Here is a 20,016-nt window from a genome sequence, read left to right as displayed (position 1 = left end):
ACTTACGTATGCGCGGATCCGGAATATGCGCGATGGAACGCCACCACCCTCGTTCCTTTTCGCCGGATTGGGTTGAATGGCCACGACGTTGCAACCGTCCCGTATCCAGCCAACCTCGAAACACGCCTTGAAATACCTATTTTCAACGGGGTGTCGACCATCCCCTCGCTTTGTCTCGAGTCGAGGGACGATTTCCAAGGAAATTTTACCATTGTTGACCACAGTTTCATTATGTTGGATTATTATTTATCATCTATTTATTATTATTTATTTTCTTTATCAGTTATTATTAGTTATTTTTGCCTTCCTTCTATTCGCTTTGAGTATATTATCCACGTTGAAATCTTTAAAATTATTATTAATCCGATATTTAAGATTCTTTCTTCGTTTTTTTCTCTATAAATCGCTTCAAATGACACCTTAAATTCCCTAGATTTATTCTCATTGTGCTCGTATTATTACTATTTTTATCATTAAATTATGTAATAATATTTGCAGAGACGAGAAAGAATATTCCTTTTCTAATATCTAAAATGTCGATTCTTCACTTTTTCTCTATACGTTTTAAAGAATATCTTAAATTCCCTAGATTTATTTGTGCCATTATTACTTTTATCGTTATATTACGATATTTACAGAGATGAGGAAAAATAATCTCTTCCACTATCTAAGATGTCCATTCTTCACTTTTTCTCTATACGCTTCAAATGATATCTTAAATTCCCTAGATTTATTCTCGTCGTGCTCGTATTATTACTATTTTTATCATTAAATTATATAATAATATTTGCAGAGACGAGAAAGAATATTCCTTTTCTAATATCTAAAATGTCGATTCTTCATTTTTTCTCTATACGTTTCAAATGGCACTTTAAATTCCCTAGATTTATTCTCATCGTTTTTATGATATTATTACTTTTATCTCTAAATTATGTAATATTTGCAGAGACGAGAAAAAATATTCCCTTCTAATATCTAAGATGTCGATTCTTCACTTTTTTGTATACGCTTCAAATAGCACCTTAAATTCCCTAGATTTATTTGTGCCATTATTACTTTTATCGTTATATTACGATATTTACAGAGATGAGGAAAAATAATCTCTTTCACTATCTAAGATATCGATTCTTCACTTTTTCTCTATACGCTTCAAATGATATCTTAAATTCCCTAGATTTATTCTCATCGTATTCGTGCCATTTTATTACTTTAATCATTATAAAGAAAAAAAATGTTCCCTCGCTTAAATTTTAAGTAAATAAGAAGAAACGATTTATAAATTATCAAAATTCATTAAAAAAAAAAAAAAAAGTAATAACGATACCCTGATTATTCATTTTCAAAATTCTCCAAAAAAAAAAAAAAAAAAAAAAAAAGGAAAAACATCGAAACGCAACGCGATAGATCCTCGTCAAATATCGAAACCGTCTTCCCAATAGAATCCAACCCAACCAACGGAAAGAAATCCCGCTCGATCGAGCATGAATCAAGTATATCAAGGCGCGAGTACAAGAAACTGGAAAAAGAAGAAGAAGAAGAGGAAGAAGCGATATTTTTTTTTTTTTTTTAAACGCGTCGTCCATCGGCGTAACGCGATATTCGAACGGTATTTTTTTCCACCGGTGGTCGGTTAAGAGTTACTGGGCAGGTTATCGGGGGGAGGACGGGGGGAGGGGGGGGAGAAGACGCATTACCAGATTGGCTCGCGCCGCTCGCATTCACCCAGTCTTTTACATTCATGAAGCTTTTATTCGCTTGATTTGACTATACGCTTCGTATTCACGGCTCTCGATTTGATTTGCATTGATTGGAGTGCCAGGTTTCCCCCGATAACCGCCCTTCCCCCGCCTCCCCCCTCGCCGCGGCCGGTAATATGGCGCGTATGTGCCACCCCTTTACCCGGGATAATTTCCACGGCTAGATCCACCACGGCTGGGAGTGGGATCTCTTTCCTTGGCGAACATCTTTTCTTTATTCCCGATCGAGTGTCGCGTTTTGGAGATATTGGTTATATTTTTCTACGATACGATTTTTTTTTTTTTTTTTTTTTTTTTGTAATTATTGAATACACGGAATTCGAATCGAAAATAAGGATGATCATCTTTTTCACTCGTTTCGAACGATCTTTTGTTTCGTTGTTTTTCATTTTTGTTATTAAATTTAAGGAATAAATTTAACGAAGCGATAATTGATAATTTTTTAATAATAAATTAGAAAATATACTGGTAAATAATCTTAATTATATCTTAATAATATCTTAATTATATCTTAATAATCTAATAATAAACTGGAAATAAACTTGAAAGAGATAATTTCCACGATTGTATAGGTTAAGGAAAGTGGAATCTTTTGCTTGGGAAGGAAATCTTTTTATCGATCGACCAAAGTGACGTGCATTACATCCTCCCAAAGGTTTGGAATTGGCAATTACTTTTAACAAAGATTAATAAACATGAACCATCTTCTTCTTGTTTATTCTTTCACCCTGATTAATTATAAATTACATTAAAGCAACTTAATAAAATTAAATTGTTAAATTTTATTCGAATAAACGCGAACCATCTTCTCGTTATTCTTTCGTCCTGATTAATTATAATTTACGAAAACAACTCAATGATAAACCTAATAAAATTAATACACATAATTTTCAAAAACTCGAAACACAGTTCAAAGATCTCGAAGACGAGGATGATGAGCTGAACACAAAACTCGGCCGACACTCTCCACCACCGTTGTCCACCACGTTATCGTGGACGACCACCTTCTAAACACGGTTGAATTACGATCGAACGGTCGAAAGGATTTAATCAGGGCCCGTGTTGGCCGCTCTCACAAAGGACAAGCGGCAATTTGCAGCGGCGCATAAATCATCTGGAGAGGGAGAGACTCGCGATCTATACACTTTTTCACCATAAATAACTGTACTAATAGTAGAGCCGCGAGATGAACGATCCACTCGCTCGGGGTCGCCGTGGACCCGAAGACCGACCGAGTCGTACGAATCAATTTCGTCCAAAACCCGTCCTTTCTTTTCCTTTTTCTCTGCTCTCCTAACTCCATACATACGTCATATATGTCACACTTGCAGGGACGATAAGAGAGAGAGGGGAGGAATTCAACTTCAAACTCATCGTGCGACGATTAAAGTGGCGTTTGGGGAGCCTTCTTTTTCATGAGATGGCCGATCTTTATGCTCGTTGCCTCCGTGGTTCGATTCATTTTTTATTATAATATAGAAATCGAGGGCAGTGGGTCCTTCGAAGGGAGGTCTTTTGTCGGTGTTTAAGGATAATTGATGAGTTTTCGCGATTCGTGTCGGTCCGAGTGAATGGAGGAATCGCAAGGGACGTTTCTCTTTTCGAGATGGAATACTTAGATTTCGTTTATTTTTTTTATTCCTTTTAAATAAGCGGCACATCTTTCACAAGTTAAAATGACAAAGCTATAAAAATGTTTTGCAAGACAACGAATTCTTTCGAAGATGATGGAAATTAGAGCTCTTCCTTGCAACAAATACAATTGCAACGTTGATACGTGAAGTAACATGACGGAAGTAAGTATTTTTGCACAATTAGCTAAACATTAATCCATTAATCAGTTTCTATAAAAATAAAAATGAAAAAATGTTCATTCAGGATCGCAAAAAAAATTTTCGAAATAAAATTCCAAGAACGGAATCAAAATAATACTTGTTTAATAATAAATAATAAAAATCGTAAAGGGAGAGGGAAAAAATTAATTTTTTTCACGCTCCATTTCACTTCGATTTTCATAGGCACGAGAGAAAAAAGGAATCGAGTAAAAAAGAAAAAAAAAAAAAAGGAGAGAAGAATGGACAGAGCAAGCCCTCGATGTCGAACTGTAAATATTTTCACCCTAACGATCGCATGATTTTTATTAATGAAGCGGGTCAGGGCCCCTTTGTCCCTCCTCCCCTCCTCCTCCCCCTCCCCCCTTCTCTCCCAAATATTATGCCGGTTGAAAGGTTATATTCATCGTAGTTGCTCTTTTTGTTGCCGCGGTAGCCGTGACGGGCCACGGAATCCATCCGGGTTATCCGATCATCGATCAATCATCGTTTCCATCCAGCTGACATCGACATAATACTGTCGTCGTTACGTAAAAACACCAAGAGTCGAGAGCCAAGCCACTCCACACGAGGATCTCTCTCTGGCTCGGGGGGAGGGGGGGCAAGAATATTTGAACCGGAATCGAAAGAGGATTCTTCTCGATAAAATAAAATTCACGACGGCTGTGCACGTTATTTACCGAATACATTGCTCGAAAGAAGTGCAAGAAGGAAGGAAGGAAGGTAAGAGAGGAATGGTTCGGCTATAGACGTTGGTGACATCGCACGCTTTAAAATTGTGAAAAATTATTTTCGTTCAACGAAGTTAGGATAAACAAGATTATTAAATATTTTCGAAACTATTAATTATTTCGATGCGATTATTAATACAATTATTATTATTATTGTTCGAACTATTGTTACGATGGTCAATAAGATGGTTTATAAATAAAAAAATTTTTATTGTATCGATTATTAGGATTATGTTATGTTAATTTTATTGAAACAAAAATACAAAGAAATCAATCGAATTTCCGCGAGACTTCTTTCCAGTAAAAATCAAAAAATTATCTTAATCTTTCCTCGTTGATCTCTCATTTCGTTATGAAAGTGTTTTAAGTGAAATAATGCTTGTCCTTGTATAATTTTAAGGATTGTAACATAATATTTCATAATTTACGTAATTTATTCGTTTTTCGCGGAAGCAGAGGAAAGATTTACAAAATTACTTTAAATTTGCGCAACGTTATCTCGATAATGTTTTTGCTTTACGATTAATTTCACAAGCAAACTCGTCAGTCGCGTAAAATACTACGTTTAATTGCAGTCGCTAAATAAATGCAGCGCGGCCACGAGCGCTCCGCGTTTATTTCTATTCAATGGATATTCATCTCTTCGACCGGTTCAAAACAAATTTCAAACCTCTCAAAACTCGTAAATCGCGCGCTTCTATCCAAATCAAAAGCGGCGCGCAATTATCGAAATTACGCCCCTCCCCTCCCCTCGATTTCTTTGCCAGTGACTTATTCGCGGACGCGATCAACGATCGTTTTTTATATTTAACCTAATTTTCAAATTATCATTGGAAAATACGATTAAAAATAAATAATAATTGGATTGATTTGAACGAGAATTATTTTATTTTATCGATTTATCGATATCGAAATTACATTCTTCTCGATTTCTTTTGTTAACGATTTATTCGCGGACAACGATCGTTTTAATATTTAACCTAAATTTTCGAAATCATCATTGGAATGTTTCTTAAAGAAAAGATTGAAAACACGATTAAAAATAAATAATAATTAGAATGACAAAATTTGAACAAAAATTATTTATTCGCAGACAATGATCGTTTTTATATTTAACCTAATTTTCGAGATTCGAATCGTCATTGGAAAATACGATTAAAATAAATAATAATTGGAATGACTTGATTGGAACGAGAATTATTTTATCGATTTATCGAAATTACACTCCTTTCGATTTCTTTTGCCAATAATTTATACCCGTTTATAACGATTGTTTTAATATTTAACCTAAATTTTCGAAATCATCATTGGAACGTTTCCGAAGGAGATTGAAAATACAATTAAAAATAAATAATAATTAGAGTGACAATTTGAACGAAAACAATTTATTCGCGGACAACGATCGTTTTTTACATTTAACCTAATTTTCGAGATTCGAATCGTCATTGGAAAATACGATTAAAAATAAATAATAATTGGAATGACTTGATTTGGATTTGGATTTGGAAGGAAAATAAGAAAACACAATTTTTGATTTCACAAGGATAATTTTTTGAAAGCATAAATGTATATTCCGTGGAATATCTTTGAACGATTTTTAAAATATAAATACAAAAGTTGCCAAGTATGTACATGAAAATATCGAGCCAAGGCTTTCCAATTTATCAGACGAATAGAAACCTAACCTCCGATATATCTTTATTTTACGATATTCGACTCTTTCAAAGATATCCATGAAATATACCAACATCTTAGAATATAAAAATTTCCAACTGAAAAGTTCTTAATCATTATTTCCAATTATCTAAACTCCTTCTCAATCATNNGTCCCAAAAACAGCTTAAAATATAAAAGTATCAACACCTTAGAATATAAAAGTTTCCAACTGAAAAGCTCTTTCTAATCATTATTTCCAATTATCTAAACTCCTTTTCAATCATCGACCTACCCGTCCCAAAAACAGCTTAAAATATAAAAGTATCAACCTTAGAATATAAAAATTTCCAACTGAAAAGCTCTTTCTAATTATTTCCAATTATCTAAACTCCTTCTTAATCATCAACTTACCCCTCCCAAAAACAGCTTAAAATATAAAAGTATCAACACCTTAGAATATAAAAGTTTCCAACTGAAAAGCTCTTTCTAATCATTATTTCCAATTATCTAAACTCCTTCTCGATCATCGACCTACTCAAAAACCAGATAACGCAAGAGAAAGAGCCCCATAAATTAACATCGAGCAATGACAAAATTAACAAAGATTCGTTCGAACGTTCTTTCGCGTCTCCTCGTTTTCGTCGAGCATCCTGAAATGAAAGGTCGGGTATCGCTTGAGCCTGAGCAGCTCGTGCTCGGTCTGCAGCTCGACGAGCTCCGCGTAATTCTCCTGCAGCTTCTTGACCAACGCCGATCGATGCATCACCATCTTCACCTTCCTGTCGAGGTGTTCCTTCTGCTTCTCCTCGGCGATAATGTCGCGCTTCAGCTCCATGTCGCACCTAGCCATGTTCATCTCGAGGATCTGCCGATCGAGCTTCTCGTTCTTCAGCTTCACGGCGGCGATCTCCTTCTCCACCGTTTCGAGCCGCGCCTTCTCCTCGTTCAAGACCTTCTGAAACTTCCGCTTCACCGCCTCTATGTCGTCGTCGAGCTGCTGCGGCGTCTTGTCGTCCGGCAAACCTTTCGCCTTCCGTTTCAGATACGCCTGCATCTCTTTCGTCACCATGGTCGTTTCCGTGAACCGGAGATCCTCCCTCAGATCCTCCAAATTCTTCTTGCGGCACATGTGCTGCCATTGCTTCAACAGGGTGCCTGAACAAAAATGGAACGAAAATGGAGCAAAGTTTCTCTGGATTGTTGAAGAAATATTATATCCAATATCTGTCTATAAAATTTATTTGCCTTAAGTTAAAAGTTGTACGGTTATTAATGAATGAAAGAAGGCTGTCACCTCTCTGAAAGCTCAACAAGTTGTTCAAAGCCTTCAATTTGCACTCGCCTGCGGCATGAATGTACGAGTTCACGGTATCGATGGTCGTTCTCGAGACTAGGACAGCGTTCTTCGAATCTGTCAATTCCCCCTCGAGATCGATCTCCACCTGGCCCATCTTCAGCACCAACTGTATCTCCACGTCGAGGTCCTCCGTCATTTGCCTCATCCTATTCTGCACCAGCTCCTTGTTCATATCCTCCATGTCGATCTTGCACTTCTCCATCTTCTGCTCGAAACCAAAGAGCACCGCCTCCACGTCCATGAGCTCGGTCTGAGCCCCCTTTATCATCAGCTCCAAATTGATCTTGGCTCGTCGAAGACGGATCAAATTCTCCCAATTCGAGGCGTCTATGCTCGGCGGAAGGGTGACCGGTCTCACGTCGAAGTTGTGCAATATCCTCATGTAATCCTTGCACTCGGTAGGCAGGTAAATCTTGGTCACCTTTCCACCTAACACGTCCTCTGCCAAGTCGTACAAATCGGACGACTCGAGATTCTTCAGATTCACCCTAGGCCTACGATTGCACTGCCTCTCCAATATCTCTATCTGCATCTTGTGCATGTGATAGAACTCGGTCTTGAACTTTTTCACGAACGCTTTCTCCTTGTTTATCAGACTCGTGTATTTTTCCGTCACTTTCTGATGAACGTTCTCGAACATCTTTACATGCTCGCTCATCTCCTTCTCGTAATCCTTCTTCCTCGCGATCTTCTTCTTCAATATGTTCTCCTCGTCGAACGCGGTTATCCGTTGATGGACCAGAAGCAAACCGCGCACGTATCTCAGGTTCAATTGGTTGATCGCAGCCTCGACGTTCATTTTCATCTGTGACAGAAATTTGAGGTCAGTTGGAGCGATGATCGAGGGAACGATTGGGAGGGAAAACACTCACGTGGAACAGATTGTCCAACTTTCTGTTGAACCTGTCTATCCCTTCCTTCAATTGTTCCATAACCTTGGAATATTCAGCGTCCAACATCCTGTGATACCTTTCCCTCTCCTCGTTCAGAAATTGCACGTCCTTCTCGTACTGTTTCACGGCCAATATATCCTCGGTCGTGTAGTCCTCGGGTTTCTTGGTCAGCATGCAGGCGGGCTTAGGCACGTCTATCTTGATTACGTCCTCCCAACGCACCTCCAGCACACCGTTCATCATCGCCATGAGGGCCCGTTCCCGAAAATCGTCGGCCAGCAACAATTTTCTTATTCGCTCCTCCTCCGCCGCTTGCTTCATCAGCATTTCCATGTGGGACGGGGATATGTACGGCTTCGCCTTTATCTCGTCCCTCTTCACCGTGATGATGCTCTCCGGCCTCTCCTAGAAGAATATGGCGTGAGTGAGGCTCGTTCGAATTTACAAGATATTTCAAACAGTTATTGTGAAAGTACATAGTAGTACATACACAGTAGATACAGAAATGGTTTATCGAGAAAATTAAATAATATTAAAAAGATTGACGTTTTATACAAAGCTGAAGTTGTTGTCTTTACTCTTCCATTTTTCTTTTCGACATTGGAACGACAAGCATTCAAACTGTTCACATAGAGTGGCGAGTGAGGACAGCAATGTAATGATAAAACAAATGATGTGAGAGATTATTCTTGCGAGCACCAGCGACTTTTAAATATCGAGTTGCTTGATACAATGAACGTGTTAAAGAAGAATTGTTAAGAATTGTTAATCAACTGGAGTACCTGCCAGTGCCAGACGGGGTCGCTTGGGACGTGGGGCACGTGTTTGTTAAACATGATCTTCAATTCTGAATCTATGTAACGTATCCTCTCGATTCTGTCCCGTATCACGTTCATCTCTCTTTCCTTCAGCGCGTATATCTCGTTGAATTTATTGTTGAAAAACTCTCGAAGTCTGTTGCAGTCGTACATGAAGAAACGATTGTTTATCTTAGTTTGGGCGAATCCATAGTAGCCGAATTGGGGGTAATAAGGGGATGACTCGATGAATCGGTGCGTCGTCGTTCCTTCAAACGAATAAACAATAATTAATTAAACAAACAATGGAATTAATAATTGATTGAAAGGAAATAATATCTCTTTACCGTTCACCGCCTTCCGTTCCTCCATTTCGCTCTTAAACCTGTCAAAATCCTCCTCCTTGTCCTCCAACTCCCAATCGTTCATCAACAGATCGATCCTCTTGTCCTGCTCGCGATATACGCTGTGCTTCTTGTTCGCCTCCACCTGCAACTCTTGGTCGGTGTAAAGCTTCCAAGGCTCGAACCTGTCGTTCTCCAGGACGCTGTACGCGGTCTTCTTGTGGAAGTTGATGTACTTGAGGAACAGGACATCGTCCGGATTCTCGGCGATCGAGGGATAATTGACCACCTCCATCTCGCCGAAGATCGCGTAGAGGCTCTTGGCTACGATCTTTTGCGGGTCCCAAAAGTTGTTTCGTATCCACTTCGACACCCGTTTCGTCTCGTTGATGTTGTGCTCGAACTCGAGGCGAAGATTCTCGCAAATGTCACGGCCCATTTTCAACTTGTGATCCCGGCCCTTGATGTCCAGATCGAACGCGGCTATGGGAAGCTTCTCTATCTCCGTGCTCGCCTCGTTCTCGTCCAACAACCTTTTCACCTTGTCCCGAAGCTCCTCGAAATCGTTCAATATGGCCGTCTTCTGCTCCCTGCTCGCTTCCTCCTCCTCCTTCAGCTGCATCTCGTGCCTCCATTCCGTCCACGTCTTGTCCCCCTCCTTCTCGGAATCCGGGAACTCGTACAACGGACTCGTCAGAATATCGTAAATCAACGGATCGAGGCTCGTGTAATCGATGTCGATCTTCTTCTTCATCTTCTCGTACAGCTTGTGATCCACTTTGGTCATGCGTTTCTCCTTGGGGGAACGTAATCCTTGCAGCTCCTACGCTGGAGAAAGGAAGCGGAAATGGGGGGAATGTTAATCGATGGGGAACGGAAAGGGAAAGGGGAAATTATCGAAGATCGATTATCCACTTTTATGATTAGTTTATGGTTAGTTTAAAATTATTTCATTGTGTAAAGAGAGATTTTTTTTTTAGAATAAATGAGAATCAATTGCGACTCTACTTAACCTATATTTTCACATTGTCTTCTTATATTTTCTTTGTGTATAATAACTTCTTTTTTGAGAAGCGTAAAAATTTGGAATTGAAATGAACCTCGAGATGGATCGAAATCCATATTGAACAAGGATAAATTGAAAGCCACGTTTTCACATGTTTTTTAGGTTATACCAATCAATTGTGATTCTTAACTTGCGTAACTTAACTTATATTTTCATATTGTTATATTTCCTGTGTAATAATTTTTCTTTTGTATTACTTTTCTGAGAAGCGTAGAAGAATTTGAAATTGAAAATGAGGAAGATCAAAATATTGAACAAGGATAAATTGAAAGTCAAATGACACACGTTTGGAAATGTGCTCAGCGCGAAAAGAAAAAATTTATTATATCTTCAGTTTATGAATAGTTGATGATATATTGCTTGAAAAAAGAATAATGATTGTAAATAATGAACAATAAACTTATACTATAGTAATAAAGAAATTTATTAGGTTGTACCAATTGCGATTTGTAATTTAACCTATATTTTCATGTTGTTATATTTCCTTCTTTTTTGTATTACTTTTTTGAGAAACAAGAATTTGGAATTGAAAATGAGGAAGACCGAAATATTGAACAAGAATAATTGAAAGCCAAAATGAAAGCAGAATTAAACGTATTTCCAATCACAATTTTCACACGTCCATCTTTGAATAGAATTATAACCTATGATAATCGTACGCGATCTGGACAATGGTTGGACGCCGAAGAAAATCCTAAACGAACTATCTAAAGCATTATGGTCGAAAAATACTTACGACGACTGTATGCTGGCCCGTAAAGGAAATAATTCGTTATTCTTTTTAGAAACTTCCATGTGACAGCACACTAAAAAAATTAGCTGATATTTCACCAACCGATTGTCGCTCGTTTCGCCGTTCACAGTTATTCTTTTTAGAAACTTCCATGTGACAACACTCTATAAAAATTAGCCGATATTTCACCGACCGATTGTCGCTCGTTTCACCGTTCACAGTTGTTTTTTAAAAAAATAAAATATTCGAATAATCTCTCCTCGCTAAAACTACGAAAAAGAGTGGTTCGTGTTTCGATCGAAAGAAGATCACAAGTTTCGAAAATGTATCGTTTTCCTTCCTAAACGCAAAAATTTTCACGTGATGATTGACGACCATAATATTTTTGTTGAAAAAAAAGTTGAAATAATCCCATTTTTAAAAATTCCATGGATATCGTTTATACCAAGGTTGCGTTCGATGAAAATTTTGTCACTCGAAAGGGGATTAGAATCGAGAGAAACGAATCAAGCGTAAGTAAATACCTTCTTGGCGGGGGAAAACTTGGTCGCGATCAACGAGCCGTTGTAACCGAGGGCGATGATCAGATCCCCTTGTTTATTAATCATCGCCTTCTTCGTGCCCAATTCCTCTCTGTGATGGACCTTGATGCACGCCACTTCCCGCCTCACAGTCTTGTCTCTTACGTAAATTATTCCGTCGATGGCCATCGTGATGATCCACCATCGATCCACGAACAAAGTGGCCAGTTTCACGAAATGCCCTGTCATCAAACTGTCCTCGAACGTGATGTTCTTGAAATCGTGTATCTTCTGCACTCGAAGTTGGCGCGTCATGTAAGGTGTTCCTATGAGGATCATCGGGTTACCGGGCAAATGGTAGAGATTCCGATACACGCCAGGCAAAAGCAATTCCACGATCGGCTCGATGACCAAGGTTTGATTCTCCAGGATCTCGTATAGGAACAGACTGTGCCCCACGTTTCTCACGATCGTGTACAGAACGAGGATACGCAGCTTCTTGTACCCTTCGAAGATTAGAACATCGGAGATCGGGTGTCCGACTTTGATCAACGTTTGCACGTCGTACATATTCACCCGTTGCATGCTTATGTAGTAACAGTCGCCCGTTTTTTTCTCGGCCGCGACCAGAGATCTAGAGAGAGAGAGATGAAAAAGAGGTTATCAACAATCGAAAATAATTAAATCGTTCTGCACATATTCTCTTGTTATCTTGGATTAAATATATATATATACTTATCGTTTTTGCCGTTCAGTGTTGAAAAGAAGTCTACCAATTTGATCGTTAAAAATCGTAAATATCTATTTTCATTCGTTCGAAGTTACGTGGAAGCTGATATATTAAACTATTAATTATTTCGATATTAATATTAATACTATTCGAATTATCACAAAATTTATAAATCAAACTACAATCGTGATCGGTAATACGCGTAGAAATGAAAAAATTGTTTATATCATACTTTGGATTCTATGCCAATGAATATAGAGTTTAGATAGGTTATATCCGAATACGCGCGAATCCTCTCACCTTCCAGACAACGAAAATTTGATGAAATCCAACGGCGTCCGTTGGAGCCTCAATCGCGCCACGATCTTAGGATTGGTCGGTTTCACGATGGATACGCAGTGCAACTCGCCGTGATTGGTCGCCAAAACGATCAACGGGAATTCTGGGTGGGAGGTTTGGCACAATATCTCGTGGTCTAAATCCGGTATTATGTTCGAGATGAGAGTCCCTTCGTAACACTCGAGTACGACGTACTCTTTGTTCGCGTCGCAAATAGCGAACAAATGGTGGCACCACGGATTGATGAAGTCGACGAAACGATACATTCCCCCGTTGTGGAAGCATTTGGAAACTGTAGGCTTGTCGTCATCATCGACTATATCCACCTGCATCAGCTCCCCCTCATAGGTGTAATAGAAAAATCGTTGATCCTGAAACGGATTCGTGACCAGGAGATACGGTTTCTTCTCCGATTTCACGTACCACATCTTCCTCCATATGTTCAACCTCGCGAATTTCTTGTAGAACGATATCTGGCAGAATGGTGTCCGTAATACGAGGCCATCCTGGAACCACTTGATTATAGGCAGATCCTTGTCTATGCAGACGTTGCAACGTTGGACGACCATGATCTGATAGACGTCGCTTCCGTCGTAATTACTCAGATAGATGTGACCTTCCTTGTCGACGAGCGCCAACAACGGTTCCGTGGACGTTGAAGACCAGTCCAGGCTGAGAATCGGCTCATGTTTCGGAAGCTTTATCTCGTAGTCTGAAATTCAAACTTGTCGAAAGATTTCGTTCGTTCCAAGATCAATTTATAAAAATCGAGTGGATTTCATTTCACGGGTTCATTAGATTTTGTTGCTGATCCGTAATTATTCTCGTAAGATAAATAATTAAAACACGTAAAATCGAATCGAATGGATATCACTTGGTCACTTTGCTCGTAAAGAGGTTAGATTTTGTTGCACAAAGATCCGTGTTATTCTTGTAAGATAAATAATTAAAGCACGTATTTCGAATAACGAGATTTCAAACTTTTCGAGAAAAAGCGTTGAACTGTTACCTTTCAAAATGACAGTTTTTTTGGTGATGATCACATCCCAAACGTACGCCTCCCCGCAGCTTTTCCCCACTTGGGCAACGAGGATAGGCCCGATCAGATTGATCCTCATGATCTGGCCAATCTCGTCGCGTATATGGGTTTGCACGGCGGCGATCTTCTCGCCCGTCCTCCAATTCCATACGCTCAATCTAAAGTACGGATACGAGCCGATCGAGAGCATGTAATCGGTGGCGGTGAATCCGGTGCACAGACAATGATTCGTAAACCCGTTCATGCATTCGCATACTTTGATCAACGACGGGTAAGTGTACACCATGATTTTTGGTTGAGAGCTTTTCTCGGCGAACGCGAATACGGGATACTTGGTGTGCGAGGAGAGAGATCGAACTCCCTCCCCGATGTCGTGGGACCAACACCAAAGTATACTCTTCTTCCTGTGCTCGATCTCGTAGAACACGATGTGAACGCCGGAACACCAAGCCAGAACGTCATTTCCTATCCAAATGATATCCTCGAATTTACTGCCGCGTGCCCAAGCGGTCTTCCAATTGTCGTGATTCATCGTTATTCTTCGAGAAATTTGGATAACCTCAAAATGGTTACAAATTTGGTTAACTGTAACTTTGATTTATATTTGGAAACAATTGAATTGAAACACGTAATACGAGGAATATCTCTTTTTTATTACGCTTAGGCGATTTAGGCTCGGTTTATAACGAGTTTTAATAGTGAGTTTTATCCTGGTTATTTTTTTTCTTCCGTTACCTCGGTTACTTAAAATTATCGTCTGTCGATAAGTTATTCCTTTTTCGTAGGTAAGTAGTTCGATTAAAAAAATTACGATTGTAAATTACGATTCAGAGAGGACGTTCGCGAGTTGGATTTAATTATATTCGAGTCGTCATCCATGAAATAAAGAAGTTTGAGAAGCATTTTTTTTGTGACTAATTGTACATGTAGCGATAAGGAAAGTATATAAATTGAAGATAAATCGAAGAAGGAGAGAGGAAACGGGTGGCTGGTTGCCAGAAGCCAGTAGAGTTTGTCTTGGAAGAAAGAGTTTGGCAGGGTTAAGACAAAAGGTGATTAGGATACGCGCAGTCGATGCTGGGTTTATAAAGACCCCCATAGCGTGGCGTGATGAGGTCAAGCAGCGGGGAGTCATCCGTATACCAAAGGGTCGATCAAAAACTTATCCTTGCCACGTGATATACTACCCGTGGATGCCTGCCAACCTTCTCCTCCTCCTTTCTTTCCCTCCCCCTGTTCGATGACCCGATCCTTCGACTGTCTGACCAATTTAAAAATCGATGCCCCGCCGTCGATAATGGACGCCATATCATACCTTTACATCGATTTTCAATTTCGTATCGAATCGATCGTTTTTTACCTTTGAAAATTCTAGAAATTTCGCAAATTTCGATTTATATTCCAACGATGAAATGATTATATTCGAAATTTTCTATCTCTTCCGCTTTTGAAATTTTTTTTCGAAAGTTTCGAAAATTTCGCTCTTTTCGATCGAATGAACAATTTTTTAAATTCTATATCTTTCGTTAATATTGATTTTCTTTAAAGTTTTAATAATATTTTCAAGATAATCTCGAATATCTGAATCTGTTTTTAAAATTAGTTTTTAAAATTAAATAAACAAAGATAACCATCGCCTATTTCTATTTTTAATTCGATTCGAAGGAAAAAAGTTAAATCGATCGGAAAGTTAATAACTGTTCGTTCCTTCGAACGAATAATCAGTTATCGAGGCAACAACCGATCGAAATAATATCTCGGGGGATACGCTTCCTCGAATATTTCTTCTTGCGCGTTGACGAGGGCCGAGCAACGCGCTGGACAAATTGCTCGAAAACCTAAAAAAGGAGAAAATCATGGGCCCATCACAAGCACGGTCCCAACGACGTGCAACTCCTCCCTCCCTCCCTCCCTTCCTTTCTGAAGGGATCCACAAGGTTCACCCGTGTGCCCGAACCTGTGCCCTCGCCATTAAATCGACGCCCGCTGAGCCTCGTATTTGCATAACCCGACGCCATCGACCGACCGATCATCGGCGTATCGACGTCCTTGCGCCACACGGTTTCGCGCGCCACTCTCGTGGGAACAACCACCACCACCACCACCACCCCCCCCCCCTATATTTCCTCGCACATCTCAAATTCTTTCTCCAAACTAATAAAAAAAAAAAAAAAAAAAAAAAAAAATCTATCTCATCGTAAGATCTCCTCCTCCACAAAACTCCTTTCGTCGCAATTTTTAACGATCGATATTTTAACCTTCCTCCAGATCCGGCGAAAAATTCTCCAAAAAGGAACGCGCGGCTGCGTGCGTGCGTGCTCGCTCGCTCGCTCGCTCGCTCGCATTGGTAAGAACGCGAACTCCGGTGTGTCCACGCGGAGTGTGGGAACGATCGGGGTCGAAGAGAGGGGGAGGGGGAGGGGGAGGAGGAGGGGGTAGAGGAGAGAGGAGACTCGCGAAAGGAGAAAAAGCGCGGCGTGAAGGAGGAGGAAGGGAATAAAACGAGCGAGCGACGGCGAGTAGCATTTAATCAGGGCCCGGGGGAAGGTGAGGAGGGGGAGGGGGAGGAGGCACAAGTGTACGGAGACGCGGTGTGGGTATATGGGTCCGGTTAGTTTTTGCTTGGGAGGTTGGTTGGAAATTGGCGCCAAATTAGTAAGGAGGACGAGGAGGAGGAGGAGGAGGAGGAGGAGGAGGAAGAGGCGAGGCTCACGCTGCCTTGGGCTGCGTGACGCGAGACATTAAAAGTAACCTCTGCTCTCTCTCTGCTACACCCCCGTCTCCCTCCTCCGCGAGATCTCCTCTCCTTTTTCTTTTTTTTTTTTTTCTCTCTCTCCTCCTCTTCTTCCTTTCCCGCGTCTATATCATCTCCTTTCGTGGGTTTCGTGTGCCTCGTTTCTCGGCCGACGTCGCCGCCACCTCCACGGCTTAGAATCCCTTCCACTCCTCGCCCCCTCTCCCTCCTTGGTAATCACGGCCACTCGAGGAGGAGAAGAAGAAGAAGAAGAAGAGGAAGGAGAAGAAGAAGAAGAATAAGAAGAAGAAGAAGAAGAAGAAGAAGAGTGAGGAGGAAAAAAGGAAGGACAAAGAGGAAATCGCACTTGAGCCTGCGTTTCTTTCTCTTCTTCTTCTTCTTCTTCTTTCCTCTCTTTCTCCTCGTTGCCTCGATTCCAGTGCGCCACACTGGAGCTGCGCGAGCGAGGGGCGGAGAGGAGTGGTGCAGGTGATAGAGGCGGCCGTTGTCGAAAAAGGGTATCACGCCAACGGGTCCCCTTCGAACTGGGCCCGTACACCGCCACCATAGCGCACGAAAGTCCGTAGTCTCTCACGGGACCCCGACGAGCAGCAGCCTTTTTCTCGCCGTGAGAACCCGCGCCGGAACTGGAGCGCAGGGACCTGGGCCCTCGCCTCTCGCTCTTTCGCCTCCGTTCCGTGAGGAGGATGAAATGGGTTGGGCCCCGAGATCGAGAGATTCTCGAAAGAGAATCGTTTTTTCGAACGTAGAACGTTTTTTTAATTCGTCGATTAACGGCTGGAGAAACTGTTCGAGTTCGTACTTCGGCACGTCGGCTCTTTGGGACGACAGTCCCAAAAAGGACGAAAATTCAGGCGGGGAAGGTGGAGACCAGCCCCGATTGGAAAGTAACGAGGAATCGAGGGATCCCTCGAAAGCAGCTGCGTTTTTTTTCGCGAGGTTGCATGTCGGCCCGAGACATGAGAGATTATACGTGGATGGATCCACGGACAAACGTTTAAATCGCTAAACGTCGAATTAGACGCCGGCCCGGTAAAAAATAATAGCCGTGGATAGATGGATGGATAGGAGGATTGGAGCTAGGCTGCCGGTATTTCGGTAACGTTCCTCCTCCTCCCACCGTTCTATCGGGCAGCTGCGATTTCCTCTGGAGGAGGACGCGCTACCCTTCTCCTCCATCCCGAGAATTAATTCGGGTGATCAACCCTATCATCCACGATCGAACGGAGGGGGGGCGCGTGTCCATGGGTCTCGTTTTTCTCGATCGTGGAACGGTTTCTGGACACGGTCGTTAAGAGCGTGGAAATTTGGGCCTTTCGGTTTTTTGCCCGGGAATCGGTTCCACCGGTGAATCGGCGTGGCGTGCAAGAGTTGCGGTTGGAGGGTTGGAAAGAGTTTGAAAAATTTCATTCCGCTTCTTATATTCGGGAATCGAATAGGAAAGCTTTTCAAACTTTTTTAAAAATTTCTGTAGCTGTAAAGATTTTTTCTTAGTTACCGTTCGATCGAGAATTTCGAAAATTTCTTCCTTTTCTTCAGCTATAGCTCAATGAGGATGTAAACTCGAAGTTATGATTCAATGACGAGGTAAAATCGAATTTCTTCTTTTTCTACAGCTCAATGACGAGATGAAATCGAATTTCGAAAATTTCTTCCTTTTCTTAAGTTACAACTCAATGACGAGGTAAAATCGAATTTCGAAAATTTCTTCCTTTTCTCCAGCTCAAAGCTAATAATAGGTTCATACCCAATCGATAAATTAAAAATTTTTATATAAATAAAAATTATTTAATTTATTTTAGTGTTAAAGCACATAAAATTTTGAATTTTATAGAATTAATTAAATTAGTAAATTGGATATTAGTTTAAATTTAAAACATTTAGATTGCATTTAAAATTTAATATTATTTTATTATATATAATTTTTAAAGTAATATGTCTGATAAAAGAAATATTTTGATAAATATATACATAAAAAATATATTATTACTTAATAATAATATTGATTTAATATTATTTTATTAATTTTTATTAATTTAAAACATAATTTATTTATTTACATATTAATTATTTTATTATTTTTTATTATAAATTCAAATAATATTTTTATTCAATGATTATTAATGGAATTTAGAAGAATTATTAGTATTAGATTAATTAATATTAAATCATCAAATAAAATCCCAAGATTAATTTGGATGAGATAAAATCAAATTTCGAAAATTTCTTCTTTTTCTCCAACTATAGTTCAATGACGAGATGAAATCGAATTTCTTTCTTTTCTCCAACTATAGTTTAATGACAAGATGAAATCGAATTTCGAAAATTTCTTCCTTTTCTTAAGTTACAACTCAATACCAAAATAAACTCGAATTTCAAAAATTTTTTTCTTTTCTTCAGCTCAATGATGACATAAACTCGAATTTCGAAAATTTCTTCCTTTTCTCCAGTTCAATGATGAGATAAAATCAAATTTCGAAAATTTCTTCTTTTTCTCCAATTACAGTTCAATGACTAGTGAAATCGAATTTCCTTCTTTTCTCCAACTACAGTTTAATGACAAGATGAAATCTTCTTTCGAATTTCGAAAATTTCTTCCTTTTCTTAAGTTACAACTCAATACCAAAATAAACTCGAATTTCAAAAATTTTTTTCTTTTCTTCAGCTCAATGATGACATAAACTCGAATTTCGAAAATTTCTTCCTTTTCTTCAGCTATAGCTCAATACCAAGATAAATTCGAATTTCGAAAATTTCTTCTTTTTCTCCAGTTCAATGACGAAAGATGAAATCGAATTTTGAAAATTTCTTCCTTTTCTTAAGTTATAACTCAATGATGACATAAAATTAAATTTCAAAAATTTCTTCCTTTTTTCCAGTTATAACTCAATACCAAGATAAACTCGAATTTCGAAAATTTCTTCCTTTTCTTAAGTTACAACTCAATGATGACATAAACTCGAATTTCGAAACTTTCTTCCTTTTCTCCAGCTACAATAACGACATAAAATTGAATTTCGAAAATTTCTCCAGCTCAATGACAACATAAACTCGAATTTCGAAAATTTCTTCCTTTTCTTCAGCTATAGCTAAAATTTCTTCCTTTTCTCCAGCTTAACGACGAGATAAACTCGATTTTCGAAACTTTCTTCCTTTTCTCCAGCTACAATAACGACATAAACTCGAATTTCGAAAATTTCTTCTTTTTCTCCAGCTCAATGACGAGATAAACTCGAATTTCTAAAATTTCTTCCTTTTCTCCAGCTGCAATACAATAATAACATAAAATTAAATTTAATATATCGAAAATTTCTTCCTTTTCTTAAGTTACAATTCAATAACGAGATAAACTCGAATTTCGAAACCCTCTTCTTTTTCTCCAACTCAATAATGAGATAAAATCAAATCTCGAAAATTTCTTCCTTTTCTTAAGTTACAATTCAATGACAAAATAAATTCGAATTTC

The 20,016-nt window shown here is 39.3% G+C and overlaps 1 protein-coding gene across 1 annotated transcript; it reads right to left on the bottom strand.

Annotated features, from left to right (window-relative positions):
• Positions 1 to 6,571: 6,571 nt before the first annotated feature.
• LOC122718878 (cilia- and flagella-associated protein 43-like) lies at positions 6,572 to 14,327 on the bottom strand. The gene is made up of 8 exons (XM_043944254.1): positions 13,766 to 14,327; positions 12,718 to 13,468; positions 11,691 to 12,321; positions 9,371 to 10,190; positions 9,009 to 9,292; positions 8,206 to 8,631; positions 7,271 to 8,138; positions 6,572 to 7,131 (listed from the first exon to the last, which is right to left on the bottom strand). Exons 1-8 carry the CDS (start codon positions 14,325 to 14,327, stop codon positions 6,572 to 6,574), a joined length of 4,902 nt encoding a protein of 1,633 aa, XP_043800189.1.
• Between the last annotated feature and the right edge of the window lie 5,689 nt (positions 14,328 to 20,016).

This window comes from Apis laboriosa, unplaced genomic scaffold (assembly GCF_014066325.1).
Source record: "Apis laboriosa isolate Shangri-la unplaced genomic scaffold, ASM1406632v1 scaffold68_cov148, whole genome shotgun sequence".
Classification (NCBI taxonomy): domain Eukaryota; kingdom Metazoa; phylum Arthropoda; class Insecta; order Hymenoptera; family Apidae; genus Apis; species Apis laboriosa.
Note: the sequence above shows the minus strand (reverse complement) of the source record. Positions and strands in the feature narration are given on the sequence as shown.